The 25,881-nt window shown below is 42.5% G+C and overlaps 2 protein-coding genes across 10 annotated transcripts; one reads left to right on the top strand and one right to left on the bottom strand.

Moving 5' to 3' along the window:
* The first annotated feature begins 879 nt into the window (after positions 1 to 879).
* On the top strand, positions 880 to 6,181 carry MTERF2 (mitochondrial transcription termination factor 2). 2 transcript variants are annotated; one of them, XM_064654882.1, is made up of 2 exons: positions 880 to 985; positions 4,910 to 6,181. In XM_064654882.1, exon 2 carries the CDS (start codon positions 4,924 to 4,926, stop codon positions 6,115 to 6,117), a length of 1,194 nt encoding a protein of 397 aa, XP_064510952.1. In that variant the 5' UTR covers positions 880 to 985; positions 4,910 to 4,923; the 3' UTR covers positions 6,118 to 6,181. The 2 variants fall into 2 exon arrangements, with proteins under 2 accessions (XP_064510952.1, XP_064510951.1); XM_064654881.1 differs by lacking the exon at positions 880 to 985 and adding an exon at positions 1,100 to 1,307.
* A 2,568-nt stretch (positions 6,182 to 8,749) lies between these two features.
* On the bottom strand, positions 8,750 to 24,880 carry TMEM263 (transmembrane protein 263). 8 transcript variants are annotated; one of them, XM_064654883.1, is made up of 5 exons: positions 24,755 to 24,880; positions 21,237 to 21,298; positions 20,063 to 20,185; positions 16,529 to 16,598; positions 8,750 to 11,424 (listed from the first exon to the last, which is right to left on the bottom strand). In XM_064654883.1, exons 4-5 carry the CDS (start codon positions 16,590 to 16,592, stop codon positions 11,138 to 11,140), a joined length of 351 nt encoding a protein of 116 aa, XP_064510953.1. In that variant the 5' UTR covers positions 16,593 to 16,598; positions 20,063 to 20,185; positions 21,237 to 21,298; positions 24,755 to 24,880; the 3' UTR covers positions 8,750 to 11,137. The 8 variants fall into 8 exon arrangements, with proteins under 8 accessions (XP_064510953.1, XP_064510959.1, XP_064510956.1 ...); XM_064654889.1 differs by lacking the exon at positions 20,063 to 20,185 and adding an exon at positions 22,948 to 23,136 and having other exon boundaries at positions 24,755 to 24,847; XM_064654886.1 differs by lacking the exon at positions 24,755 to 24,880 and adding an exon at positions 24,334 to 24,371 and having other exon boundaries at positions 20,063 to 20,182.
* Between the last annotated feature and the right edge of the window lie 1,001 nt (positions 24,881 to 25,881).

Raw genomic sequence — 25,881 nt, 5'->3', positions numbered from 1 at the left:
TACTGAACATGTAGCTGACAAAAGAAGTGTTCCCAGAGGGAACAGCAGAGATTTTCGCTCTCTGAAGGATGTGATTGTGCAGACCCAGAGTTAGTTCAAAAATTCCAAATGCCCCTAGTATAATCTTTCTAGTGCAGAAACCATTTATGTGACTGTAGAGTTATTATTCTGGAAGAGAAATCAAGTAGATATAGCTGAAAAAAATAAGGTAGAGGAAGGTGGTTCTCATCATCACAGCTCAAAGCTGTGTCTCACAGTTCTGAAATGCCACCAGCCAAAACATTATAGACCCAGCAGCTAGGTATGTGAATTTTATTCTTTTAATCTGTAATAAGGCAGCGATCATATGGAAAAAAATATGATGATGTAAGACAAACCACCTATCGTCATTCAGTGTTACCAAATCAAAAGGAGCACAGAATCATAGAATCAGCTGAGTTGGAAAAGACCTCTGAGATCATCAAGTCCAACCCTTGATCCACTACTACCGCAGTTACCAGACCATGGCACTAAGTGCCACATCCAGTCTCATCTTAAAAACCTCCAGGGATGGAGAATCCACCACTTCGCTGGGCAGCCCATTCCAATGCCTGATTACCCTCTTTGTAAAGAATTTATTAATAATTTGCTTCCCATCAGAATACAGGCACACAAGTAGCCTAACTTTAAAATGTTTGACTCTTTGCCATCATACTACTTCAGAAGACTTTCAAAGTTGTTTTTTTTTTTTCTATTTACCACTCTAATTCTCTCTGAAAGCTGTTTTAATCCAACCCCCTGTACCTTCTTCTAGTCCCATCAAACCTTGTTCTAACAAGCGATGGAACCCCGTGTGATTTTGCACCAGACGCCGCCGTGCGTTCCGAGTGCCGTGGGACGGCACGTCCTGCCGCCTGCAATCCCGGTCACCGCCTCCCGCACAGGGCACATCCCCGTCCCACCCCCGGGCGGCAGCGGCGGCGGGGCCCGGGCGGCGGCGAGGCCGGTGAGCGCGGGCGGGGGCCGGGCGGGGGCTCGGCCGCTCTGCGGACGCGGGGCAGGGGCACCGCCGCTGCGGGCCCTGCCGTGCTCCGGGCACCCGTGACGATGGAGGGGGCGGGATGCAGCGGGAGAGGCCGCGCGGTTCCGAGGGCCCCCCGGGCGCGGGGCCTCCTTGTCGGCCCCGGGAGGCTCCGGCAGGAGCGGGATAACCGGCTGCGGTAGCGGGGACGGGCAGGGGCCTGCCGGGCCTTCCAGCCTCTGCGCCCGTCCTGGTTACAGGAAAGCATCCGCCTCCTGCCGCTCCGCCCCCAAGCGGAGTCCAAAGGGTGAGACTCCAGCTGGCCGGGCTTTGGGAGCAGGGTGTGATGGAGAACATTGTTTTCTCTGTACTAAAAGCACCACTTGAGGACCATTGGTTTAAATAGCGCGGTGCGTCCTTAAGCACTTTGCAAATGTTTTTCCTAGATACAGGGAAAAGCCTCTTCCCTATGAGGACAGTTGAGCAGTAGAACAGGTAACCCAGAGAGGCCAGGTGGGCTCCGTCCATCAGCCTGGTCTTATTTCATAGCACTGCTTTGAGCACATGAGGTCCCTTCAAACCTGGATTATTCTAGAATCCTCTGTATTTTTTTCTAGAAAGCTTTATGTTGGTCTAGCATATCTTGTAATCCTCCTTTGCCTCATTTCCACTACTGATGCAAAGCAGGGATTCGTTTTTTTGCCTGTAAGTGCAGAAGTATGAACATTTACTCTATTGTGCATTAATCTACAAAACCACTACATATCTCCCTCCTAGATTTCTTCACAGACCATTCAAATCCTGTGTACACTGCTTTCTTCTATGTAGATACCTACTCTCCTGGTTAATTCAAAGTTCAATCTAGGCTTTCTGTAGTTTCATTTAATTTCCAGAGCCTACTAAGTTTGCTGTGGTGAGGTAATGGGAATGGTAGTGACCAGCACAAAGTAGCAGTTGAAAAATATAACATAAGAGGTTGCTAATTTTCAAACATGAGATTTGAGTCTTAAAACACACATTCAGAAATTCAAATGAGGGATGAATCAGCCAGAGGATCCTCATTTCCATTTGCTTTAGAAGGTCTCATAAATAATGCGATTAAATGAGATAAAATTAAATAATGAAACTTATAGCACCCCTTTACTCTGTATATACAGGTCTCTAGCAAGCAGGATCACAGGTACTTTCAGATAGACATTAGTTCATTTTCTTATTGCTGTTCTAACACTTGGTGATAGGAGGGTGCTGCTGGCAGTGAGGACAAACATCTCATTTGAGCTGGTTTTTTTTTTTTCTTAATCTCTCAATTGATTTACAACCCCCCCAGCAACATGAGTATGTAAAAAGTTACAGTGGGGTCCTGCACATTAGAGCATGCATTAAATCCAGCATGAGCTTTAAAAGAACTCTGAATTCTTGAAATTGGTTACATGCCCCAGAAATGTGATACTGTCACCTATAGACTTGGAAATAAATACACTAAATCATAACTCTTAATCACCACCTCGGTTTCTATAAACACCGTGACATAAAATTCATTCATTTTTTTGGTATGTTGTATTTTGCATAGTGCTTAATTACATGGGCTCCTCAGTACCCCAGTCAAATGCAATTATTTAGCAAATAAATTTTTTCTTCCTTTTACAGTATTCTGTTTCTGATGATCCTCACAACAGGGAAAAAAATTGACTGATGTCAGAAATTTTCAGAAAACTTAGAACCTTTTTTAAGTGAGCATAACAATCACTTCCATGTTAGATTGTGGAAGGGCACAATTTATCAGAATTTTTTAAAAGCTCTGTAATAGTAAAAATTACTGTATTTTAAATGGCTGCATTACTCACAAGGCAATTTTGTTTTAAGAGCAGGATTACTTATTTTACTTATTGAAGTAAAACCAAGTCATGGTTATTTTTCCAGTTTGTACTGTATCATCTGACATGTCATACAATTTTAGCAATACTTGCTGGCAGTTTCCAGGTGGGCTGAAGCATTAATGAAGAGCCCTGATCCTTCAGAGATTTACTTACTTTGATTGGACTCCCTAAATTCTGTGCTCAGACACAGGCAGTTTTGTCTCCTGCCTGTGGAGGAGAGGCTTTAGTTTGCATTCCCCTGAAAAAGTCACTTTTTCAGGACATGGAAAGGTCAGCACACAAAATGACTGTGACTTACCTACACTTCCAGTGCTTTCAGGGCTGTCGGGAAAAATCGCTTGTTCTGTGGTGGGGCTTGCTGGACAGCACTTCTCAAGTTACAAAGTTTATGAAGACAAAATAAGCAGCCTTGCGGTTACGACACAAGCAGGTTCATTAGGCAACTGGATTTTGCCTCAGAGATTTGAAGTAATACTAAACAAGAAGTTACCAGTAAACAGCTTCTGTTAATAACATAAGCTTGCATATAGGAAATTATTCTGTTAGTTTATGATGTAGTGACACGAGTCCAGCTTTTAGAAGCATAAAAAAGCAACCTAAAAGCAAAGGTACACTTTCTTGAGATAGAGTGTTTTACCTCTAGAAAATATTTAGTCTTACCTGGCAACTAGATAGAGGATCTATCAAATTCTCTAAACAAACCAGGTATTTTCTTAGAAGACAGATTATAGATTCTAGGAATCTTGTATAGCTGTTCCAACAATAGGTTTCTCAGTCTGTTCTGTAGATTAGACTGCATTATCATAACAGTAATTTCTCTTCTGAAAAAAACCAAAACAACCAAAGTAATTTAACAGAATGCTAACGTAGGTACTTTTTGAAGCATGCTATACTTAGAACTGTCAAATGCAAAATTGTATTTCTTTTCTTATTTTCAATTTGAGCATGTTCCCAGCAGCAACCATTTGCTGAGTATTTCACAGATTAGCACTTCTCCCTTTCAGACTCAGTGCTTCCAAAGGGTTCTTATGAGAACACCACGTAGGAAGTTAAAGATACACTTAATATCCCTGTTTGACTGCTGCGGCTCCTTTGGCCACTGCAGAGCAGGTGACAGTGCATATGCTGTTGGTGATACCAACAGCAGCCAGTTTGAGCAAAGGTGAGGTGTGGGGTTGCCCACAACTACCTGTGGTTGCCATGTGGACTCCAATACCGCCACGTACCTATTCCACAAGGACTCTTGCCTACTGGGGGTGGCTGGCATCAACAAAAGCGACCTGGAGGCAGAAATAAGGCGTTGGTGCAAAGAGCAGCTGTAGAAAAGTAGGTGCTGGGAGAGGCAAGCGAACGCCTGGAAATGTTACAGTGTACTTGCTCCCTCACCCAAAATACCAGTGTGCTTATTCAGAACTCAATTAGCAGACTTGGCTAGTGAAAAACACATACATAAAGGTTTCTGTGATTTTTTTTCCCTTAATAACGATGATTTCAAAATGAAGTTAGGCTACAAACTGCTGCTGAAGCAGCACTAAGCAGGGGGTGTCTCTGACACAGGAAGGAACAAGTCACACTCCAAATGATGCTTGAGAAGTTCTAGCAAGTACCTTCATAAGAGTTAAGAAAGATATTTAAGCTGCCTTTTTTTATTAGTTTAGTGGGATGACTGTCAAATGAAATTGGGTGAATCATTTTTCCCTTATGGTGTGAGCGATCTGTAACGTAATAACAATGTTAGCTGCAGAAAATGGTTGACAGTTTGGATCTTGTATGACTGCAAGCTTTTATATGGACAGAGCACTGCCCCTACATCAGGCCTGTTGCAGACAGTGTTCCAGTGACACATTCGTCAGAACATTAACCTTTCAAAAATATTCCCCTCCCTCGCTTTCGTGTGAAAGCTGGATTTTGTGCTAGTAACAAAAGCATGGGTGAGAGTAATTTCTTACGCCAGCTCTGTCTAAACATCAACGATTCTGAGCATTAACTAATTCTTTAAATGTGTTTTCTTACCGTTGTTCTGTCTCCACAGGGCTGACCTCCACAATGTTAAGAGGAATCGCTCATGCTGCAAAAGACACATTCGCTCTTCTGTCGACAAGATCTCAGCGCTGCAACCCAGGATTGATATTTTCATCAGTATGGCCTGAAGTAGCAAGCAGGAGCAGCCTAATACATTCCAGTTACACAACCGATACAAAGTCAAGGGAGGAAAATAAAAAGACCATTGAGAGTCTCTACGGTTTGTCAGTTGACATTAAGAAGATCCGCAGACTGAAGGAATGGGTCCTTCTCCAGGATGTGGCCTATGTTAAAGAAATTGCTGGTATCTTGCAAGAAATGGGAGCAGATGAAACCGCTGTAGCCAACATTTTAGAACGTTGCCCAGAGGCAATTCTCCGCACCCCTGAAGAGATAAACTCTCAAAGAGCTCTGTGGCAATTAGTATGCCAGAATGAAAAACAGTTGATTAAATTAATAGAGCAATTTCCAGAGTCTTTTTTTACTACCAAATATCACCAGAATCAGAAGGCAAACATAACATTTTTTCAAGAGCTAGGACTTAAGAATAATATAATCACCAGATTCTTGACAAGCGCACCCAATATTTTTTATAATCCTGTTGAGAAAAACAAAAACGTGATAGAGACATTACAAAGAAGTTATTTAAATTTAGGAGGTTCTGAAGCAAATATGAAGATCTGGATACTGAAACTATTGAGCCAAAATCCATTTATTTTATTAAATACCTCCACCACAATCCAGGAGAACTTGGAATTTCTCCAGAAGAATGACTTCACTGACCATGAAGTTCTACAGCTGCTGTCTAAACTTAAAGGCTTCATTTTTCAACTTAATTCTACTACTATGCAGAAGAGTATGCTTTTTTCCAAAAATGTGTTTAATTGCAGTGATCAAGAACTAAAAGAACTAGTGCTGAAATGCCCAGCCCTCCTCTACTATTCTGTTCCAGTTTTGGAAGAAAGACTTGAAGGACTACTGAAGGAAGGAATTTCTGTAGCACAGATTAGAGAGACACCAATGGTGCTGGAGTTGACAACAGAAATTGTTCAGTACCGAATTAAAAAGCTCTCTGCACTAGGATATGATGTAAAGAGTGGAAATCTAGAAAGCTTGAATGGTACCAAGAAAGATTTTGAAGTCACTTATGGTAAGATACAATCAAAGAAGGAAAGACCAATTTTTAATCCTGTTGCCCCTATACACATTGAAGATTAATTTGAGTGCTGTACTTCAAGTTATGCAAAATAAAAGTTGTTTTTTTGAGATGAAACAAAAGTAATCTTAACCAGACTGTAGTCTTATGCTGTACTTTGTCCTGGAGTGGGTTTTAGGCACAACTTCATTATACACTTCTAGCTTTCTAATGCTTTCAAATAATGTCATAGAACCTGGTTATGATAAAGGTTGCCTTTTTCTAGAGAGTACCTCACACGTTACATTGTCTTACCTGACAGGGCATTAACTGCTTTGGATTTTCAGCTCTGTCACTGCACAGACCATCCTGTGGTAGTGATTACCACAATTTTTGTCTGAGAACAACAAATGGAGGGCTATTTTTCCAGCAGTGTTCAGCAACCCACTGGTTCACTGACTTCAGGAAATTCTCTTGGAGTTCCGTTCCTTATTGCTGCAGTAAGTAGCTCTAGCTCCTGGATCCTGACCTGCAACAGACTTGATTTTTTGGTTAGGAAAGCCTAGCCAGAGTGCAGTTTGAGCACAGGGCCAGGACATAATTTTTTTTACTCAGTGACTGCTACAGTGAGACCCTAATATGTTTGTGTACAAACCATAATGCAAAGAAACTACAAGACAACCTCCTTTACATTTCTGAGACTTCAAAATTTACTTCTTTTGCAAAAAAATCGGGGCAGGAGGAAAACCATTTATTGCTAGTTCTTAATTTCTTCTTTTCTAGCAAGGTTTGGGGACAGGAAAGATTAGGGAGAAACTGAGGTTAGTCTCAAATGATGGTAGGAGAAAGGAAAAAGCCATGGTTTTATATTAGGTATAACAAAACTCTAGTCTGTAAACCACTGGTGATTAAAAATGACTACCAGATTTTCAAACAGCTGCCACAGTTTCTAAATATATGGGCGGCACCGCTTCTCAGATAACACCGAATGATAATTGTCGACAAGTGCTGGCTTTCAAAATAGTAACTACCGGACAGTGTTTGAGTTCTCAGGGGATTTGATTTCTTTTCATTTATAGGCTGTGAATGGTAATATAAAGTAGCAGCATCACTGACGATCAACTCAATAGAATTAGGATCATCGGTGATTTTATTTCTCAGAAAGACTTTCCTAAGCAACTGTTCCACACACATTCCCTCTTGACAGCAGGAGAAAAAACAGTTACACAGCCCCCTCATTCCAGGCCATTCTTCAAGGTCATTTTTAACACACATTTTGGCAGCAAATCCAGGCTTCCTTTTCTTCAAGTGAAGTTTTAAATTGCTGAAGAAAGCGGGGATTAAATTGCTGGTTTAGAGGGCGGGCTGCAAGATGATGATTTTATATAGTCTGCCACATTATCTGCTGTGAGCTTGGAAAGGGCTGGAAACACCTGGTGAGAGCAGTGCCAAGATCTCAACAGCTGAAGGTCTTAAACTCACCACTCTGCAGGCGAGAGTGCGGACGTGACAGCAGCTTGTGTGGGTAAATGCCACTCCAGCAGCAGTGTGGGCAACAGCGGTGAGAATTTAAGAAGGGGCACATATCCCCAACATGAAAAAAGTCAGGCTGTGCTACCAGGCTGCATCTTTGCCAACTCTTTCAAAACACATTATTGGTTTTTAGGAGGAAACTGGAAAGACAGCCGTATTACAAATTCACAGGGACTTGCCTTTGTCACTTTCTGTCTTTCCGTGCTCAGCTATTAAGCAGACCACAATATTATTTGAATTCAAAAGCCTTCTTCCCCTCAGACACAAGAGGGCATTTCAGCTCTCTGAAGCTGTTCATAACACAATCTGTAACTGAGCTTGATGGTTTAGGACGAAAAGGAAACCAAGATTTAGAACAGTGTTTTCCCTGAAAAGTTTCAGCATTTCTACAGGTATCTGTTTTTAAAGTTCTTGAAACAGCTTATATTCCCATCACTTAAAGTATCTTCAGTGGCAACACAACAGGAAAAGGACACATTTCCATGGCCTGAGTAATCATTAATTTTCTATTCTGAATGTTTCAATTTCTCCCCCTCCCCTTTCAAAACATAAGCATGAGCAGAAATGCTCTTTTTTCTCTACCACCAGATGAAAATTCAGTCAGTCATTCATAACTCTATGCCTGGGACCTGTTTCCCTCTTCTTCACAGGATTCATTTGTAATAAAACCTCAGGGAACCTCCCAGTCACCAAAACATTGTATTGCTGAAATCCACTTCCTCATCTCTTGTCATTACTCACAATGGACGTGAACCAGTTTGTACTGTTTAAGTCTGGCACAGGAAGATGTGGCTATAGGTAAGCCTTTTGTTGCAGAGCAAGCAGTCAGGCATACAAGGTGCCTTCATAAACATTTCCCATTTCGAACTGGGGGCTGGGAAAAAGACAGTAAAATAAAGCCACCACAAAAACAACTCCACTCCCCCTGAAAATTTAAGTTCCATATTCCGTTCAGCTCACTATGATCTTAAAAGTGGGTACTCCCAAGCCTCATTGAAAAGAAAATTAGTGCAAGGGATTTTGTGCTGTGTCTGTGAACAACTTACACAGTGAAGTTACAGTTTTTGTTAAGAGCTGGTTGGCACTAGGTAGATGCAGATAAAAGACACTCTGGGGCACGATGCTGTGGGAAGATTTATACCTAAGTATGTCCTTCTCCACAAAACTAAGGAAGCTTTCAAATGTCTGAAACAGCAACAATTTAATGTTTCACAAGTGCCAGGACAGAATCGGGCCAAGTTCTTAAGATCAAGCAAATTTCGTAAGTGAATGGAAAATACACAGGATATAGGACAAAGCTCTTTGAAAACTAAAACCATATGCCATGTAAAAGTGTTTCAGTTACAAGACTCAGAAGCAATAGCTACAGGATATGTTACGAACAACACATAATGAAGTGTTGGCAGCTCTTCACAGATCTAACATTGTTTATCTCAGACCACACTTGTTTTGCTGCAAGTTTCATAGTTTAACAATTAAAGAATATAATTTAAAAAAATGGGTATGATCAGTTCAACATTCATGTTTTCAGAAAACTATCAGGAAGGGTTTAGTTTGGTGTCACAAATACCACGGTGACTCTTACGAGTTCAGTGGCAGCACTCTGAGGATATGGCTACATTGGAAACTGCAGAGGAGTAGACCATACTAAATTATATGGCACAGTTAGACTGCCTTGCAGGCTAGCTCATTTCTAGAGCTAACTGGTACACTTAAACCATACTCCACTCTATGCAATTAGGTTTTGACTATAAAAACCAGTTGAAGTCTTCAGGTTGTTGCATAAACTTACCTTATTACACCCTTGCAGCAGATCAGAACTAAGCAGCTGGTACCTCTAACAGAAGGGGCAGATGCTCTTCCCAGCACCCCAAGTTCCCATGCTTATGAGTATCATGCTTCCAACACACACAGTTACTGATATAAAATAAAGTTGTTAGTTACAGAGTGCAGCTGAAGTACCAATGGCTCAGAGAGATTGGGTGACTACTGTACCATAATTTAGACATAGTGTACATTCAACAACCACGAACAGAGGACTAAGTTTTAGATGAGCGATATGTTTCTTTTTTTTTTTCATTTTTAAAAAGTCTCCCCATATATCCTTCTAGTACAACCACAGACACTGGAAAAGTAAGCTTACAAGTTCTCCATAGGAACACAAGTTTGTAGAAAATACTGCATACACGACACGAACAGACGCCTTCTATGGGCTTCTAAAGAGGTTACTTATTTGCAAAGTCAGTACACAAATAAAAGATCATCAACAGCTTCTATTTTAAGGCAACCTCAAGCTGTGTCTTTACAAGTGCATTTTACCTCACACGTTGCAGAGGACCTACAGATGTTCCCATTTGAGGTGTGTCAATATTTGGAATCTGTCAGTATACAAATTACTGGAATGATGTTTCTTTCTCTTTTTTTTTTTTTAAGGCCTCATCTACCTTTTTTGGTTTGTTTTAAATAAAAGTATTACATTTTACTCAAAAATCAAAATGTAAAGTATGAGAAAGAGATGTAGTGAAAAATTCCTTGCATTTGCTTGAACAGAGCAAGAAGCCAACCTGGCACATCATGGAGTTGAGACAACAGCTTTGCTAATTCTTCAGTGGTTTCCAACTATACAAAGGAATTTCCAGCAAGTAAGACAGTTGTGCTAGATAGCCACAAACATCAGCCCAGTTTCCATTAAGCCATCTTTTTTTTCTAGTGTTTATAAAAAGTTTATTAGAAGCAAGTTTTCACTTGCAGGAGATAGATGAATATCATTAAATACACCTGAGATGGAGCAATAATATTTTCAGTAAAAACTGACAAAAAGCTTCAGATATCAGGATTTGTAAAGAGTCTAAAGCTCATCCTGTGAACTGCACTGAAATGACAGATCAGTTCTTTACACAGCTTCACCTAGTAAAGATATTTTTTCTAATAAGGCATTAAGTTAGTTTACTCTTTGTGATCTCTTCTACCATGTTGTCAATCTTTTTCACTTCTATCTCCCACTCATTTCAGATTTCTGCACACCTTCAGTTCTGTTTGCTCCAGTCTGCACTGGCAGAATGCTGTCAGGGATAGTTTACAGGCTGCTTAAAAATACAGGTTCATAACCAAGATTGTTTGGGTATATCCAACAATGCCTTTACACAGCTGAAGGATCCTTAGCAGGAGCATGTGGAAACCACTGAGAACAGGAATTGGCATCTCATTGTATCAATGGTACAGCAGAGATGACCAGGTTTCTGTGTTCACATTTTAGTCCAAAACTGCAGAAGACTTACAGTAAATGAATATTCAAATATGTATTATTCCTTCAGATACACTTACTCACTTCTATAGTTATCAAGTGTAACATTTCACCAGATACAAAGCTTCAATCTAGGCTCTAATAAATCTTCTTACGCTGTGCTAACCAAGCTTCTTCTGTCCTTTTCAGATGAAATCAAGTTACTTGCACAACTTGTTGGAAGATAAAGTGTCTAAGACACATGGCTTCTCATGGTCCCAATCTTAGCAGATTTTAATGCCACTGATGTAATATTCTGGAGAATTGAGTACGTCTCAGTTTTGGTTTTAGTCAGATTTATCTTTTTTCTTTCCTGTTAAAGGCACTTTACTTGCAACAGCAGATCCTACAGCTGTAACGCCTCCAGCTACAGCAGAAACACTTCCTTTGACTAGACCCACTCCCACTGAAGGCACAGATGTGACCGCTGTTTTGGTAATTTCCAAGCTCTTCCCTCCAATCCAAGCAACACCCCCAATTGTGGCACCAACAGCTCCCTTTGTGACACTGAAGAGGCCACCAGTCACACGAGAAAGCACCCCAGGCTGCTGCTGTGGGTGGTCTTTTAGTGAACCTAAGGGAAGAAACAACAAACAAATCAGTCTCAGTGCTATGATTAAAGCATTTTCAAAAGAAGAGTTATTCATAAGTATTTCCTTTTCTAGACTAACAGACACTGCACACAGCATACACTTACCTTGCAGGCTGCTCTTCTTGGATGCTCCTACAACACCTACTTCCAAATAACAAAAGACACTGCTGCAGCAAGACATTCCTCAGTGCTGTTTTCTAACACACAAGTCAATATGGAGTCTAAAAATATCAGGCATATGACTTCCAGAGTGTCTTACATGATAAACTTCTGTCCTCTGTATGTACCACTACCTTCCTAGACTCTGGAAAGTCTCATGGCCAAATCAGCCTCATTTCTGGACTTTATAATGGGGGAGAAATAACACATCCTCCTATGGCCTCCATCCTAATGTTAAGAGTTAACCCACAGAGGGGGGACCCTCAAGGGCAGCAGCACCACCTTGCTGTTCAAATCTCTAAGACAGGAAAAAATTTCCTGGTAAAACAGAGGCAAAAGTTTATTAAACAAAGAGCTGTTCTTTGAAAAGAGCACCGTGAGATAAGGTCACTTCTTTCCTTAGTAATTACTGTTTTGAAGATGTGCTTACAGGGGTTCTGTGCAGGGGTCAGGAAAGAGGAAAGAGAAGGTTACAAATGAGAGCAATCAAGAGTTGTCAAAAGAAGCATGAGGACAAAACTGATGCCAAGTCTTCTGTATCACTTCCTTTCTTCATCCTGTATACAAATTTAAGTTTATTCCAAAAGGGTCTTTTTGTAATTTGGCTACAGAAGAGGCATGTTTATGTGAAAAGTCCAAGTGCCAAATAAGTTTTTTAAATACCAAAAGTGGTCCCCAAAGGCATTAATAGCAAGAGTTGCAGGCTCCCAAAAGAAATTTCAATATGATGCACAAAACCAAGTTTCAAACTGTAGGATTTCTGCATATTATTGACCACAAGAATTTTTCTTCTTAATGTTATATTTAACCTGCATTTTGTGCAGTTTCATGCTTTCTAGGTCACTTCCTATTCCATATTTATGGTACAATTACACAGCCTCAAAATAATAGAAAGTATTAGAGTAATAGAAAGACCTCTGGAATTAGCCACTTTGCCTTCCAATTGTTCCAGAATTACTTTATATTTCTAATGTAAGCATCAAAATCCTAAGAGATACATGCACCTTGCCTCTGAAGGGAATTAAGACTGTAATTCCACTCCCTGCTATGGCACGAGCATCATCCAGTCTTCAAAGAAACAGCAGTATGAAACGGTATGTTAATGTGGTATTTAAGCACATAAGAAAATATCAGTCACTGCATCTATAAACCAGTAGCCCTAATATACACTTGTTTGCAAAGTGTCTTCCACGTGACCCCGGGGAAACCTCTGCTCTTCACAACAACATTGTTCAGGTAAGTGTTTTTCAGCTCCTCTCTTGTCAATACCTCACTACTTCTTAAAAAAAAAACGTTTCAGAGAGAACCATGGCAAGATTCAGCCAGTGAACACAAGCAGGGTTAAGAGTTGCACAGTTTTTTGGATTTGGGTTTTTAAAATTATTTTCTAGCTATCTGTAGATAACATATTGGATTTAACATCTGTCTCTCTTCACAAAAAACAACAGGGGAAACCAAAAAAAGAGCAGGTGGAACTACAAGGGGCAGAGCCAGGGAAGAAACAGACATGAAATAAAGAGGTGAGGGAGTCAGCAGCAGAAATAACATACTTGGGTAAGGACAACAAGCCAGGAGAGATAGTGGAAAAGAAAAATCAGATCTAGATCCACCAGAGACCTCTATCCAGCCCTGTCAACACACTGACTTTTCACTGCAACATGCCTTAGGAGAGTCAGCAGAACAAGTCTGTCTCCAATGCCCTGACTGCTGACAACTTGCATCCAGAGGACAATTTCCAAGAGTCACCTCTCAGCACTCATCTCTACAAGATGAAACCTAGGTTGAACAACTTTCCCTGCACTGCCAATGAGTCTGTGATAATGCCAGGACTAACTCAGAACTCAGAGTTAATTTAAAAAGTGTGAAGTTCAGAGCTCCTGTGTGCATGCCTGGAATAATTCAAACAAAAGATGCCACCTAAATGAGAGAATTTCTTACAAGTCTAACAAAAAGGAAAAAAGGGATACAGAGCAACAGTGCAGCTCAAGGGAGCAGAAAATACTGGAAGTGCTTCCAGCTTACAGTAGTCTCTTATTTAAGAAATTGATATAGATAACAGAAAAGGTAATGAACAGAAACTGAAACCAGAAATGACAGCCTTTTACTTAAAGCCACGTAATACCTTGCTGGCTCATTCTAGGCCAGCAGCTTTCAACATGGACATCTCCAGCAAAAATGCATGGCCAACACAAACACACAGAGATCAGAATTTCTATGTACATACAGAAAGCCTTTAAAACTCACACTTGGAAAGGAGTATGCAGAGCCTGCTACAAAATCCAATGTCTAGGTATTATTCATTAGAGGATTCTTGTGACCAGACTTACAGAGCTTGTAACAGATTCGGTCAGAAAGTGTTTCACTTCCACCTAACTGCTTCATTATCATCAGGGTGAAATAGGAGTAAAGTTTTATCACATTGAATTTTAAGACCTGATTTCAGTGAATCAGATCTGATGTCAGCAAGAAATGATCCATCATCACTAACTTATCAATAACAAGAGAGAAACAAACAAAAGTAATCTTAATGTGTTTTTCCTCACATTACTTCAGGTAGCCAATCCTTTGACTCCATTTCACAAGTGTAAATACAGACTGCAGCAGTGTATAAATAACTTTGGTAATGGCTGACACATTCTGACTTCCATCCTGTTTGCATTGTCCATGAGGTCTAATGAACGCCCACAGCTGCAAAGTTTTATTGCCAGTTGATTTCTGTTCTAGGATACACAACCCTGGTCTCCCTTTTTCTAAACAGTATGAAAAAGAAGGTAAACCAGATCATTCCTAAATTGAGGGAGAAAATGACAAAAGTTCCCTGTCCGGGAGTTGGCTCTATCAGGCTATCTGGCAGCCAGCTTCCTGCTGAAAGGAATCCAGCCACGAACAAGAGTTCGAATGAACTTCGGTTGCAAAGGTTGGCGCCGCTTGCAAAGTGGAAAATACAGCATCGGAATAGCACTACTCAAAAAGCAGGAGCACAAAAGCTTCTTCCACACATTCTTTAAAGCCTTTGGGCACAAAGCTTGTTGAGCGTGATTTGGACAAACTAGAACTACTTCTATCTTTAGGAAAAGCTGCAAATTGGTTTTGGAATTGAGCCTTTCCTCTAAGGAGTATTTTGGCTGCCTGTTCAGAGAGATGATCTTCCTGCCAGCATTGAACTAGTAGCCTTCCAGCCACATTTGGCCATCTTTTTATGATGGTGTAAGTGTATCATATGAAGCCTTGTATGACATTCCAACCCAGTTGTTCTTCAAGGGTGTTCCAACATTTTAACTGAACTCCTAAGGCTAGGAGAGTGCATATGAATCAGAATCAGAAGGAAAAAGCCTTTTCAAGGATGGAGTTTACATTAAGATAAGCTGTGTTTCATTCTACTTCCTCTAACTACATCAATTTTCTCCATCTATTTAGACTTCATATTCAAACTGGTTATTGTCAAACTGAAATAAGAAAATGTGCAGAATAAAATATTTAACTGATCGTAAACTTTAAATGAAACTTTGCAATGATCAAATTCTGCTCTTATGCCGGATCTGGAAAATCTAGTGAATATTCTAGGAAGAGAAAAAATGTCCACTTGTTTCACTGCCTTACTCAAAGAATCAGTTGTAGTTTTCAGACCACTGTTCACTTTCTATACATGAGGTTTAATATGTGTAAAACACAATTCGATCTTTAAGGCAAAAAAACCCAAATAAGCAAACAAAACCTGGACTTAAAAATTAGACTTGAAGATAACACATATTAAGGCATAGTTTCCACTCTGGCATTTGCTATCAGAAACGCTTCTGAGATCTTGACAACACCATAAGAAGTTAAGAAGCAAGATTTTTTTTGTCCTCACACCATGATACTTTAACAAGTTCAAGTATAGGAGAGCTGAAGAATCACTGTGCCACGAAAATCTATTTCTCCCTTTCCTCTCATCTTCTTGTACTTGTGTTTCTTGCCTTATAGTTGTTAAGAATAGAGTGAGCTATTCCACTTCAATCCCTTCTACTGCAGTTAGTGGATAATACTGTTGTTTGAGTGAAGTAAATTGTTCAGTTATACAACATATAAAAGCTGAGGGAAAAAACCCAACAACAAACAAACAGAACTTTAAAGGGCCCTTATAAAGAGCAATAAACAGAGAGGAATCATGACTCACCGACCTCTATGTCCAACACATTTAGTCCTAAAGCAAGAGCAGACAACATAGATAACCCTATGTGCCAAGAATGGCTTTTGATCTAGTATGCTTCCAGTCACATTATGTAAACAGGACTCTTCACTAATTTGCCAGTCCACAGCCTGGAAGGAACTCTGCTCATTTGCAACTGCATTTCCTCTGCAGATCTAATAACCAATTTATGATTCATTTGGTTCAGGAGACCAAGATGTCACTGCATTAATGAAGTCAAGTGCACATTTGTTTTTATGAAACCATGAGATTGTCAGCAGTTAGAATCACAGTTAGAACCACAGTTAATTGTATGATGAAAAAGGGTCTCCAAAAGTGGTAATAAAGTTCTACATATTTTTAAACACATCTTTTTTAAAAGTCACAAGCACTATGAACACAGCAAGGTGTCCCAAAGTAAAGCTGGGTTCTTCCCATCTCACATAATGAACAAAAGAAATAAATACCCATTAGACCAATTCATATATCTGGAAAATAATCTCCAAATTAAGTCCTTCAGTATCTGCCCATCTTCTCTATAATTTATAGGTACCGCTGTTTACTGAGTTATATTCAGTGGCCTTATTGTAATCAGAATAATGCAGGAGTGAACAATAATCCAGGTCCATCCCAACGCAGGGTTGGCTTGTTTACTGTTATTTAAATGGAAGTTAAAGCTTCCAGATCCATTTTCCATTTTTTAAAGAGAGAACTGAACTTCTGATTAATTTACTTCAGATCATGAAAACTAGTACATACCTTCTGGTGGTTCATCATGAAGGTAGGATGGGACTTCCTGTTGATTTTTGTCCGTTTGATTCATTATTGCCTAAAAAAAGAAATTCACATATGCTATACATCTCTTCTGGCAAAGCATAAGTTAATCCACAAATCCAAAATTCAAGTAGTTTAAGTTCCACAGAAAATGAACTTCTTTTTCATTACTAGATAAGCTAGCAGCTCCTGTCAAACTGCTGCTCTTTTTTTTATCTGCGCTTTTGCATTCTTCAACCAGATGCAAGGTGGAGTCCTCCACCACATCAGCAGGCTTGGTGAGAGCTGCCACCCCACACCAAGTACATCTTCAACTTGAAAAGCAATCAGGAAGATAACCAGTATGAAAACAAAACAGCCTCTGCCATATAACAGTTTATGTAGTGAAAAGGAACAGCCAAGTGTTCACAGAGATGGTGGATGCTAGAGAAATGACAGCAGCATGCCTATAAGATCTGCAGGTACCTGGAAAGCAATAGCTTAAAGAAACAAGTCCTTGCAGCATAATTTGAACAAATGCCATGAAAACAAGATGGAAGAATAGCAACGGAAACACACAATTTATCTTGTCGCAGTACTGCATAAATCGTGTGGTGACAGCAGCAGAACTAGACTGTTTTAACTTTACACAAAAACTGCCCAATGAAAACATTTCAGAAAAGATTTCTTTACACCAAAAGCCGTTTCCTAGAGCAGTTCTAGAGCAGGAGTCCCTGACAGTGAGGGGAAGCACAGAGAAAGTAAGTGGAGCTGCTGATTCGAGCTGAGTTTTCTCTCTGGAGGGGAAAAAAGCAATATCTAAGTTCAAGTTTCCTTCCTGCTTTCCTCCCCCACCAAAGCATGCCTTGTTATTAAGTCCTGCCTTTTCTCCTGAGCTCTCCTGCTAATCTTGCTTTCCCTCCCCAGCAGGCATCAAGATGACAAAAAGGAAAAACAAGTTGCATTATACCAGTCAGTATCCTTCTATCTTCCTGCCAGTGACCTTTTAGTTCCCTTCTCCCTGCATGTCTTTAAATAATTTCATTTCTTTCAGGAGTCAATGACCACCACAAAAATAATTCCAACCTCTCTTGCTGCGCTGAGATCCCTCTGTACCTCCTCTGGGTGAGAAAGCAGTGGCTGGGATCTGAAGAAGGAATGAGGACACAGAAGCAGGTGGGAACACTCACCTGGAAAACAACAGCTGAAACTCTCACAGTATAATTATGAAGTCAAAACATCACAGTAAAAACTAGCACCCACATGCTAAATCATAGATCTTTGGATGAGAAGCAAGCCTAAATTGAATATTAAAGATTCCTCACAATCAGCACTACCAATATCAGTTCACAACTCAGAAAACATGGGTACCTTTACACATGAAGCTGAACGGGAAAGCAAGCAAAAACACCTACTACAAGGATGGCCAATACCATGGAAATGCTGAATGAGTACTGCTCAAAAGCCAGAAATGCAAACATATAAGCTATGAAATAGGAAAGTATCACAGAGTATCCCAAGTTGGAAGGGACCTACAAGGATCATCGAAGCCCAACACAGGATAGCCCCAAGAATCACAACATGTGCCTGATAGCGTTGTCCAAACACTTCTCAAACTGTCAGGCTTGGTGCTGTGACCACTCCCTGGGGAGCCTGTTCCAGTATTCAACCACTCTCTGGGTAAACCTTCTCCTAATATCCAACCTAACCCTCCGTAGAGACAGCTTCATGTCATTCCTTTGGGTCCTGTCACTGTCACCAGAAAGATCAGTGTCTTCTTCTCTTCCCCTCACCAGGAAGATGTAAAGTAGCAACACATCAAGTTGGAAGACTAAACACATGAAACAAAAATATAAAGCACTGTAAGAAAGAGAAGACATGCAGTAAGAAACTGATAGCCCTGATATTATCAGATCAAAATATCTGTACCAAGATGAAGCAACTATGTTCCTACTTGACATGTGGCCATTTTGGTCATTAAGATGATTACTCTGTCAGGAATTTGGAAGGAGTTTATTTGGTGCAGTAGGGGAAATCCTAAAAATAGTACAATAAAATTCAGAACCTATTAAGTCTTAATTCAAACAATGGAACAAAAAAGTGACCAAAAGAGTTTTAAGGCAGAGTCAGGGGAGACTAATGAGTAAAGAGATAAATTGTTTTTTACAAAGAACAACCTCCATTAATATATTTGTATCTAGCCAGCATGTAACTCCTAAAAGAACCCCAGAAGAAATTACCTGTTGGAGTTTCCAAAATGTTTCTGTCAGCAAAGGCTCACAAAATTATTTAATCTCATGAGGACAGAGAAAACACTGTCAGGGATCATCAACAAGTTCAGAGAGAAGTTGGAATAAGTAACCAGTTTTGGACACAGCTAGAACACTAGAAACACTCACAAGGCTACACACAAGGTTTAGTACTTTCTGCTATTAAGAAGGTATTGGATGCAGCAGCACTGACAGCAGATACAGCCCACACGAAGCCCCAAGAATCTGTTGTACTAGGGTACAACATCATACAATTAAGACCAGATCTGTTCATTGAAAAGAGTTAAAGATTGGCAGACAACACAGGTAAAAGATGCTTTCTTAACTCTCCATAATCTAGTCAGACAGACACTTAGATTTGCTTTCAGCTCCTGCAAAGCTAAATGAGCAAAGCAACAATTTAACAATTGCAACAGAAATACTTCACTCACAATTACACTGATCACAGTGGTCTATCTTCCACAGCACAGCCACTGCTAACTTGCTGCTCTCAGACCCCAGAAAGCAATGGAGAACTACAGGCTTGAGAAGAGCAGCTATGGGAAATAGGTTGCTCTTGGTAGGATTGAATTTGTTCTACACAGAAGGGAGCCTTCAGGGTTTTGCAGATCAGAAAGTTGAAAACTACTGTATGATGGGTGGTTTTACAGGTGCCAGTGGATGGTTGGACTGGATGATCTCGAAGGTCTCTTCCAACCTTGATGATTCTATGATGCTGCAAGAGATGTGCCTAACCAGCCCGTACTAGGTTTTACTCACTGTTCACCTACGACATCAGTGCAAGTGAAAACAGTATCACATCACTGTCAGAAAAGTCTTTTTGTTTTTCTGTAGAAGCTCTCCAGTGAATCACAGGATCAAGACCAAGATCCAGCAAAGGACTTCTGCAGAAAATATTCAGATATCTAGTTTACAGTCTGTGTCATGCATCCTTGTATCCAATTTAACATGTCAGGAGACTTAAAAGACTGAAAAGTGATCCAAAAATTCTGTGTGCTAAACAGGGTGCATATCTGGTGAACAGGAAATACTATGCACAGGAGCATGTTTCAAACCTGGCTCCCTTCCAGAGATTTAAGGTTAGTATTGACTAGAGGTATTTCTACTGACTGGAGGTCAAAGGCCTGGAGTAACTACTTAGAGGCAGATTACTTCATCCAGTCTTCAGGCAAAGAGGGCAGGAATATAATTTTTTTCTTCAAAAATTTGAGTCAGAAAAGCAGATACCACTTCCTATATTTTACAATACCATCAAGTTGAAAGGACTCACCTACAATTCAATGCCTCCTTTGTCAATTAAGATCCAGGCTCGTATGTCCCACTTTATATCAGAGCCCCCTGATCACAGGGGGACTGCAGTGTATCCTAAGGAGGTTCCTGTTTGCGCTTCCTGCTGAAGATGCGTCCCCACAAAGAAGAAGAAAGCAAAATTCATGAGACCCAACAGAGATTACATCTCAGCTAACAACTAAGGCACTGATCTGGAGGTGCAACTATAAGACTTTTGTGCAGACAGTGAGGTCATTCAGACATGCTATTGGTTAAGAAACTTTGGATACTTGGAAACTGCAGATTCAAAGTCCCCCGTATGCACTGAACCATTAGTCACAAAGATTGTCAGTAATGCAAGCATATGCAACAAGGCAAAGATTTATCAGAAACTTGAAATTTGGAAGTTTTCTGATACGTTTTTCAAAATCTTCTTTAAAGTATGCTAAGACTGGCCAAAAAAAAGAAAGGAAAAAAGAAAGCAAGTAAAGACATCCTTCTTTGGCGTTTTTATCCTGTGGTGCCAAATTCACAGTGACTTGTGTCACTGGGGAAAAGCCTCAAGCTTTATTTAACATCTGCATTAAATGATCACACGGAATGAGGTAGGATCTCCATGCAGCCTGGCAGAACTCATTCATGAAACACACATCCAGCCTGTCAATGACACACTTCATTTTCCTCTTCATGTGTTTTCTCATGTTAAGAAGTGGAAGCAAACCCAGATCTTAAAAGACATTTCAAACAGGGATAAACGAAAACTACTTCTTGGCTTTTTCCCCCTGTGTATTTAGGGGGAAATCTCTTGAAATGATAAGGGATAAGGGATAACGTACTCAAGAGATAAGGGATAACTTCTCATCTTTCTTAACAACACATTAAAATAAATTAAAACCTTCATAAAAAAATATTAAAAAGGGTAAAAGTGAAAGTCACTCTTCCAATTGATTTGAAAGAAAGCACACTTTCATACTGTCAGAATATGAAATACACAGAAAGCTTAAATGTTTTACACTGTTGTAAAAAAACCCAAATTGTTTAGAATAGGATTTTTAATTCAGGAGCTATTTACAACATTGTGTTATAAGACCCTGAATGAAAGCATCAGGAAGCTCTAGAGGTAGTGGTACAGCTGTACGTACATTCACATAAAAGCTGATTAAAATAAAACTTACCAAATATATTCCTTTATGAAGATTTCTAGTTAGTTGTTTCCACAAAAGTATTCTGCATACACCTGTGAGAAAGGCAGAAGGTTAATGACATCTGATGGAACAGTGCTACTGTCACATACCTGCCATGGGTGTATGGTGGGAATCACATACAAATCCCACAGCATGGAAGAAGTGCTCTTGGTATGGCCTTAAGATGCCAAAATTTTATGAGATTTATCTCACTGAAACACTGATGCCTTCTGTGTTCTTGGGCAATGGAGATAATCTTACTTGCTCCATGTGCTGCCATGAGGATTGCTATGAATCCATGTTAAGACAGAACCACTCAATGAGCCTTGGACAGCAACTTGTAAAGTTTTAGCCTTCTATTGAGAAGTGGGCCCTAACCACTACAGACTTGTGAGTAACTTCATGAGTTTCAGCTGATGCCCTTGATGTCTTTCTGACTTCATAGACAAAAAGCCCTACTGTCTCAGCATAGCAAACCTGGCCCAAGCAGCAGCCAGTGAAAACTGCCTTGTTTCAATGCCACTACTTGGATATTTGCAGGCAGCAACGAAACTGCCTAAGGATGGGGCCAATTTCAGCTGGCAGCATAATGCTGCTCCAGACGGCTGCAGCAGCAGCAGACAGCGCTAGAACTATTCACCTGACAAAACTGCAAACAAACTGATCGTCTTAGTCCACCACAAAAAAAGCTGCCTTCCTTCTGTCCACCAGCTACGCAGTTAGGAAGCTTGGCTATGGAGCTGATGGAAAGCAATCAACCCTTGCCACATGCACAGCTCTCCTCCCCCTCTTTCAGCAGCTGCAGCAGATTTATGAATGAACCCGATGCATTTCAAGTACATGAAAAAAAAAATTTTTACAAATGATACTTCAAGCAATAAATTTTTGAAACAGTGCTCTACTCTCCAAATTAAACGAGAAAATAAGCATGAAGCCAAAAGAGGTTCACCCACCAATGGCTGCTCTTCAGGGTACTGCTTCAAGCTGCACAAACAACCCCTCATATCAGCTTCCCTGCTTTACACCTTGGAGTGGGGCTTGTGACATGTTACATGTAACTGTGCCCAGTGCTGTTAGGTCTCTCAGCCATAACCCTCAGCACAGCTGACATGGAAATGTGGTTTTCAGTTTGTTAATGCAAGGGACAGAGTTGACTGAGCAGAATTCTGCAAGAAGAAAGAGTCAATGCACTAAGGTAATGCACTACAGCACTAAAGTATAAAAAAACAAATCCAGGCATGTAGAAAGCATGTGGCTAAAAACCAAGAGCATAGCTAGCATTTCAACAAGCCTTCTGTTTAAAAGCCAGGTTTCAAAATTCAGATTTACATATACAGCAGGACTGGCTTGGAAGCAAGCATGCCCATTTCAGAGGAAAAAAAAAGACTACAGTTTGCAAAGAAAGATTACAAAGAGTTAATCAGAAGTTCCCAGGTGTGAACCACAGCTTAATTCTAAGGCTACAGGAGGATGGGCTACAACTTCCCCCAAAAGATACTAAGTTTGTCATAAGAAATGTACATAACAGGCTCACAGTATGCAGGGAAGGTACAGTACATAGCTGGGAAGGTAATGCAACATGTCTGTTTTAAAAAACAAACACGTGCCACAATTAAGGCAAAAGTGAGCTATATCTCCTGCAAAAAAAACCCCTTAACTCTGACTGGGACATTACCACATCATATTTCTCCATTGCTCTCACCTAAAATATAGACCAGGCTCCAGAAGCGGCTCTGGGGAACGCCTGATGTTGGCAATCAAGTTTTCTCTGTTGCAATGATTCACAAGATACCAAATCAAAGGTGGCAGAAACCAGGATTCCCCTTTTCTAGTCCTCCAAAGCTGTTTTCTAGAAATTCAGTGGTAAATTCCAGCAAGGTGGAAGGCATACCTTCAGAAAGACAATGAAAACTCCATTTACCAGTCCTGTCACCCTCCACCTCCTGCTAGCTCAGTTTTCAGAAGCAGAACCTTCCCCATTTCTCATAACACTTCCCCAATGCCTGACCTCCACATCTGTCTTAGATCTCCTTTTCCAGAAGGCCCTCAAAGACAAAACCCAGCAGTACCTAACAGCCAGAGCGATAAAGCAGCTTCTGAACTTCCTTGCCACCCTTGCTAATGAAATAAAGAGTTTTTTCCCTAGCATCCACCACCTGTTTGTTGGCTCCTGCCTGACATTTAGACCTGGTCACTTGCTGGACAAGGACCACTTTTCGGTTTGTGCATTTGCAATGCAGTCCATTTCTATACTGAGGAGGCAACACTAACTCTACAGAATATTTAACCACAGTTTAACAGAAAAGATTTCTAAAAAAGTGCTGGACGGTATTTACTTAGCAGTCTTAAAATTGATGTGCATACAAACCAGTACTTACATACTAAATGAAGTTATCCTGTATGTAGCCTTCCAATTAAACAGAGATTTCCTGCCTGAAGCACAGCAGTGGACACACTGAAGCAGGCTACCTACACTTGGTATTTATCTTCCTTACAGAGTGACATCCTGAATCAGAATTCTCATTTTCAGCCCAATTAAACAAGCAGAAGGAAGCATTTAATTGCATCTGCAGAGGTTGCCACTGCACTTCGCACAATGACCAGAACCAGTCGTATGGCTACAATAACTGGCTTTTATTTCCAGGCCACACCACATAAACGCCTAGACTGGGTGAATATGGCAAACTAGGCTGGTCCCTTACAGTTCATAAAAAAACTCTTCATACCCTACTCCATCGAGCTGGACTTGAATATACACAGATGAAACAAAGAGGAGACAACTAAAGCAAACATCTGAACACAGCAAAGTTTAAAAAGAAGAAAACCCAAAAGAAAGAGTCTCCCGGCTCGGAGAAGTTCACGGGGGAGAGAACAAGCTCATCCAGGAGCGAGGCCGAGGCGACCGCGACTCCCTCCCAGGTGGGCGGGGGCCGCTCAGCCGTGGGCGCCCGGCCCGGGGGGCGGCAGCTGCAGGGCACAGCCCACTCCGCTCCCGGTCCTGCACCCGAGGAGCCGCCCCACGCCCCACACCCCCCCGTATTGCGGCCGGAGCCCCGCAGCCCCCGCCACGTCCTCCCCTCGCAGGTACCTGCGTGCCCGGCGGAGCTCCGGAGGCGGCCCGGCAGCGACCCCCGCCTGCGTCCCCGCCGGGCCGGCGCAGGCACCGCCGGCACCGCGGCGCAGGGCGGCGGCCCTGACGTGGCAGCCAAGGCCGCGGCGGGGCCGATACGCCCGGCCCGGCGCTCCCGCCCCGCGGAGCCGCGGCAGGAAGCACAAAGGCGGCCGGGCTGAGCCCGCGCCGGGGGCAGGTGGCGGCGGCTCCGCTCCCCGGACCCGCCTCTCCCGCCAGCGGCTCCGCCGGGGCGCCCTTCTGCCCCCTGCCCCCGAAGTTTCCCTTCCTGCGCGGGGAGGAAGAGACCGGCGGCGGGAAGGGCGCTCAGGGGGCTCCTCGGCTGACGGCGGGGCCGGGGGGCAGCGGCCGCTGAGCCCTCCTTCGCTCCCTCACTCACCGCGCGGCGGTCACGGCTCACTCAGCCCGGGCTCCGCTCAGACTTTACTCCTCCGCCCGTCCCCGCTGCCGACGTGGCGCCCGCCGCCGCCCGCCCTGCCGGCGCCCGCAGACCCCGCCCCAGCGCCCGGCGCGGCCCCTCGGCGGCCGGGGGGCGCCGCCGCCCCCGCCCCCTGCCCGCCCCGGGGCTGCCGGGCCCCGCGCCGGGAGCCCCGCTGGCCTCCGCCCCCTCCGCCGCCACACGTCCCTGCCGGCTCCATCAGAGGGGCCGCCCCTCCCGGGGGTCTGCGCAGGCCTCCGCCCGACCCTCGTGGGGTCCACAGGCCCGGGGGCACCTTCCTCCTCCGGGGAACGGGGCGGCCCCCGAAGGGTCCTGCAGGGCCAGGGCACCGAGGCGAAGGAAGGTGCCGGATAGTGGCAGGGCAGAGGACAGAGGGAAGGGGTGACGGTGTTGCCGTAGCTGACCGAGATGCTGCGCAGTGCAGGAGATGGGTTTGCGGCGCTCGGTTGGGCTGGGAAGCGCCTCGGGCGAGAGTCGGGGTGAAGAGATGCGCCCTTGGGGCGCCCTGGCCGTGCTGCTGGCACAGCGGGGAGGCTGCAGGAGCTCCGTGCGGCACGGAGCAGCACTGTCCTGCGAGGAGCTGCACCCAGCCCAGGGCAGCGGCGGGATGTGAAGTCGCGTCCCTAATCCCGAAGATCTGGGTTTGCGTTAAGCAATGTTTACGTTGCACCCTGTATCCCAGCTATTATTCGAGTGAGCAGAGCTTCTCACATGCAACCTGTAGGGAATAAACTTGTGGTCATCATGGTTTGTGGGCATGGCTTTCTAGGTAACTACACCAATGAGAATAACTGGGGAAAGACAAGTTTTCTGGTGCTCATCCCCTTCTTTGGGACCTCTCCGTGTACATCTCTAAGGATCTCTGGGGATGAACAGTGACTTTCAAGTTTGTTAGACAAGGAAGTGCTGGATGGCCGAGGGAGAGAGGAAAGTCACAGGTACTTCGAATATGAGTTTGGAAACAACTCTCAGCCGCACAGGAATACATACCCTATGAAATGCTTTGTGAGTTTAAAAGAGTTGTATAGGCAAAATACCACCTAAACTTCCTCCTTCCTTTGTGCATC

This window comes from Pseudopipra pipra, chromosome 5 (assembly GCF_036250125.1).
Source record: "Pseudopipra pipra isolate bDixPip1 chromosome 5, bDixPip1.hap1, whole genome shotgun sequence".
NCBI classification, from domain to species: Eukaryota; Metazoa; Chordata; class Aves; order Passeriformes; family Pipridae; genus Pseudopipra; species Pseudopipra pipra.
The sequence above is the reverse complement of the archived record's forward strand: the minus strand, read 5'-3'. Positions and strand labels throughout refer to the sequence as shown.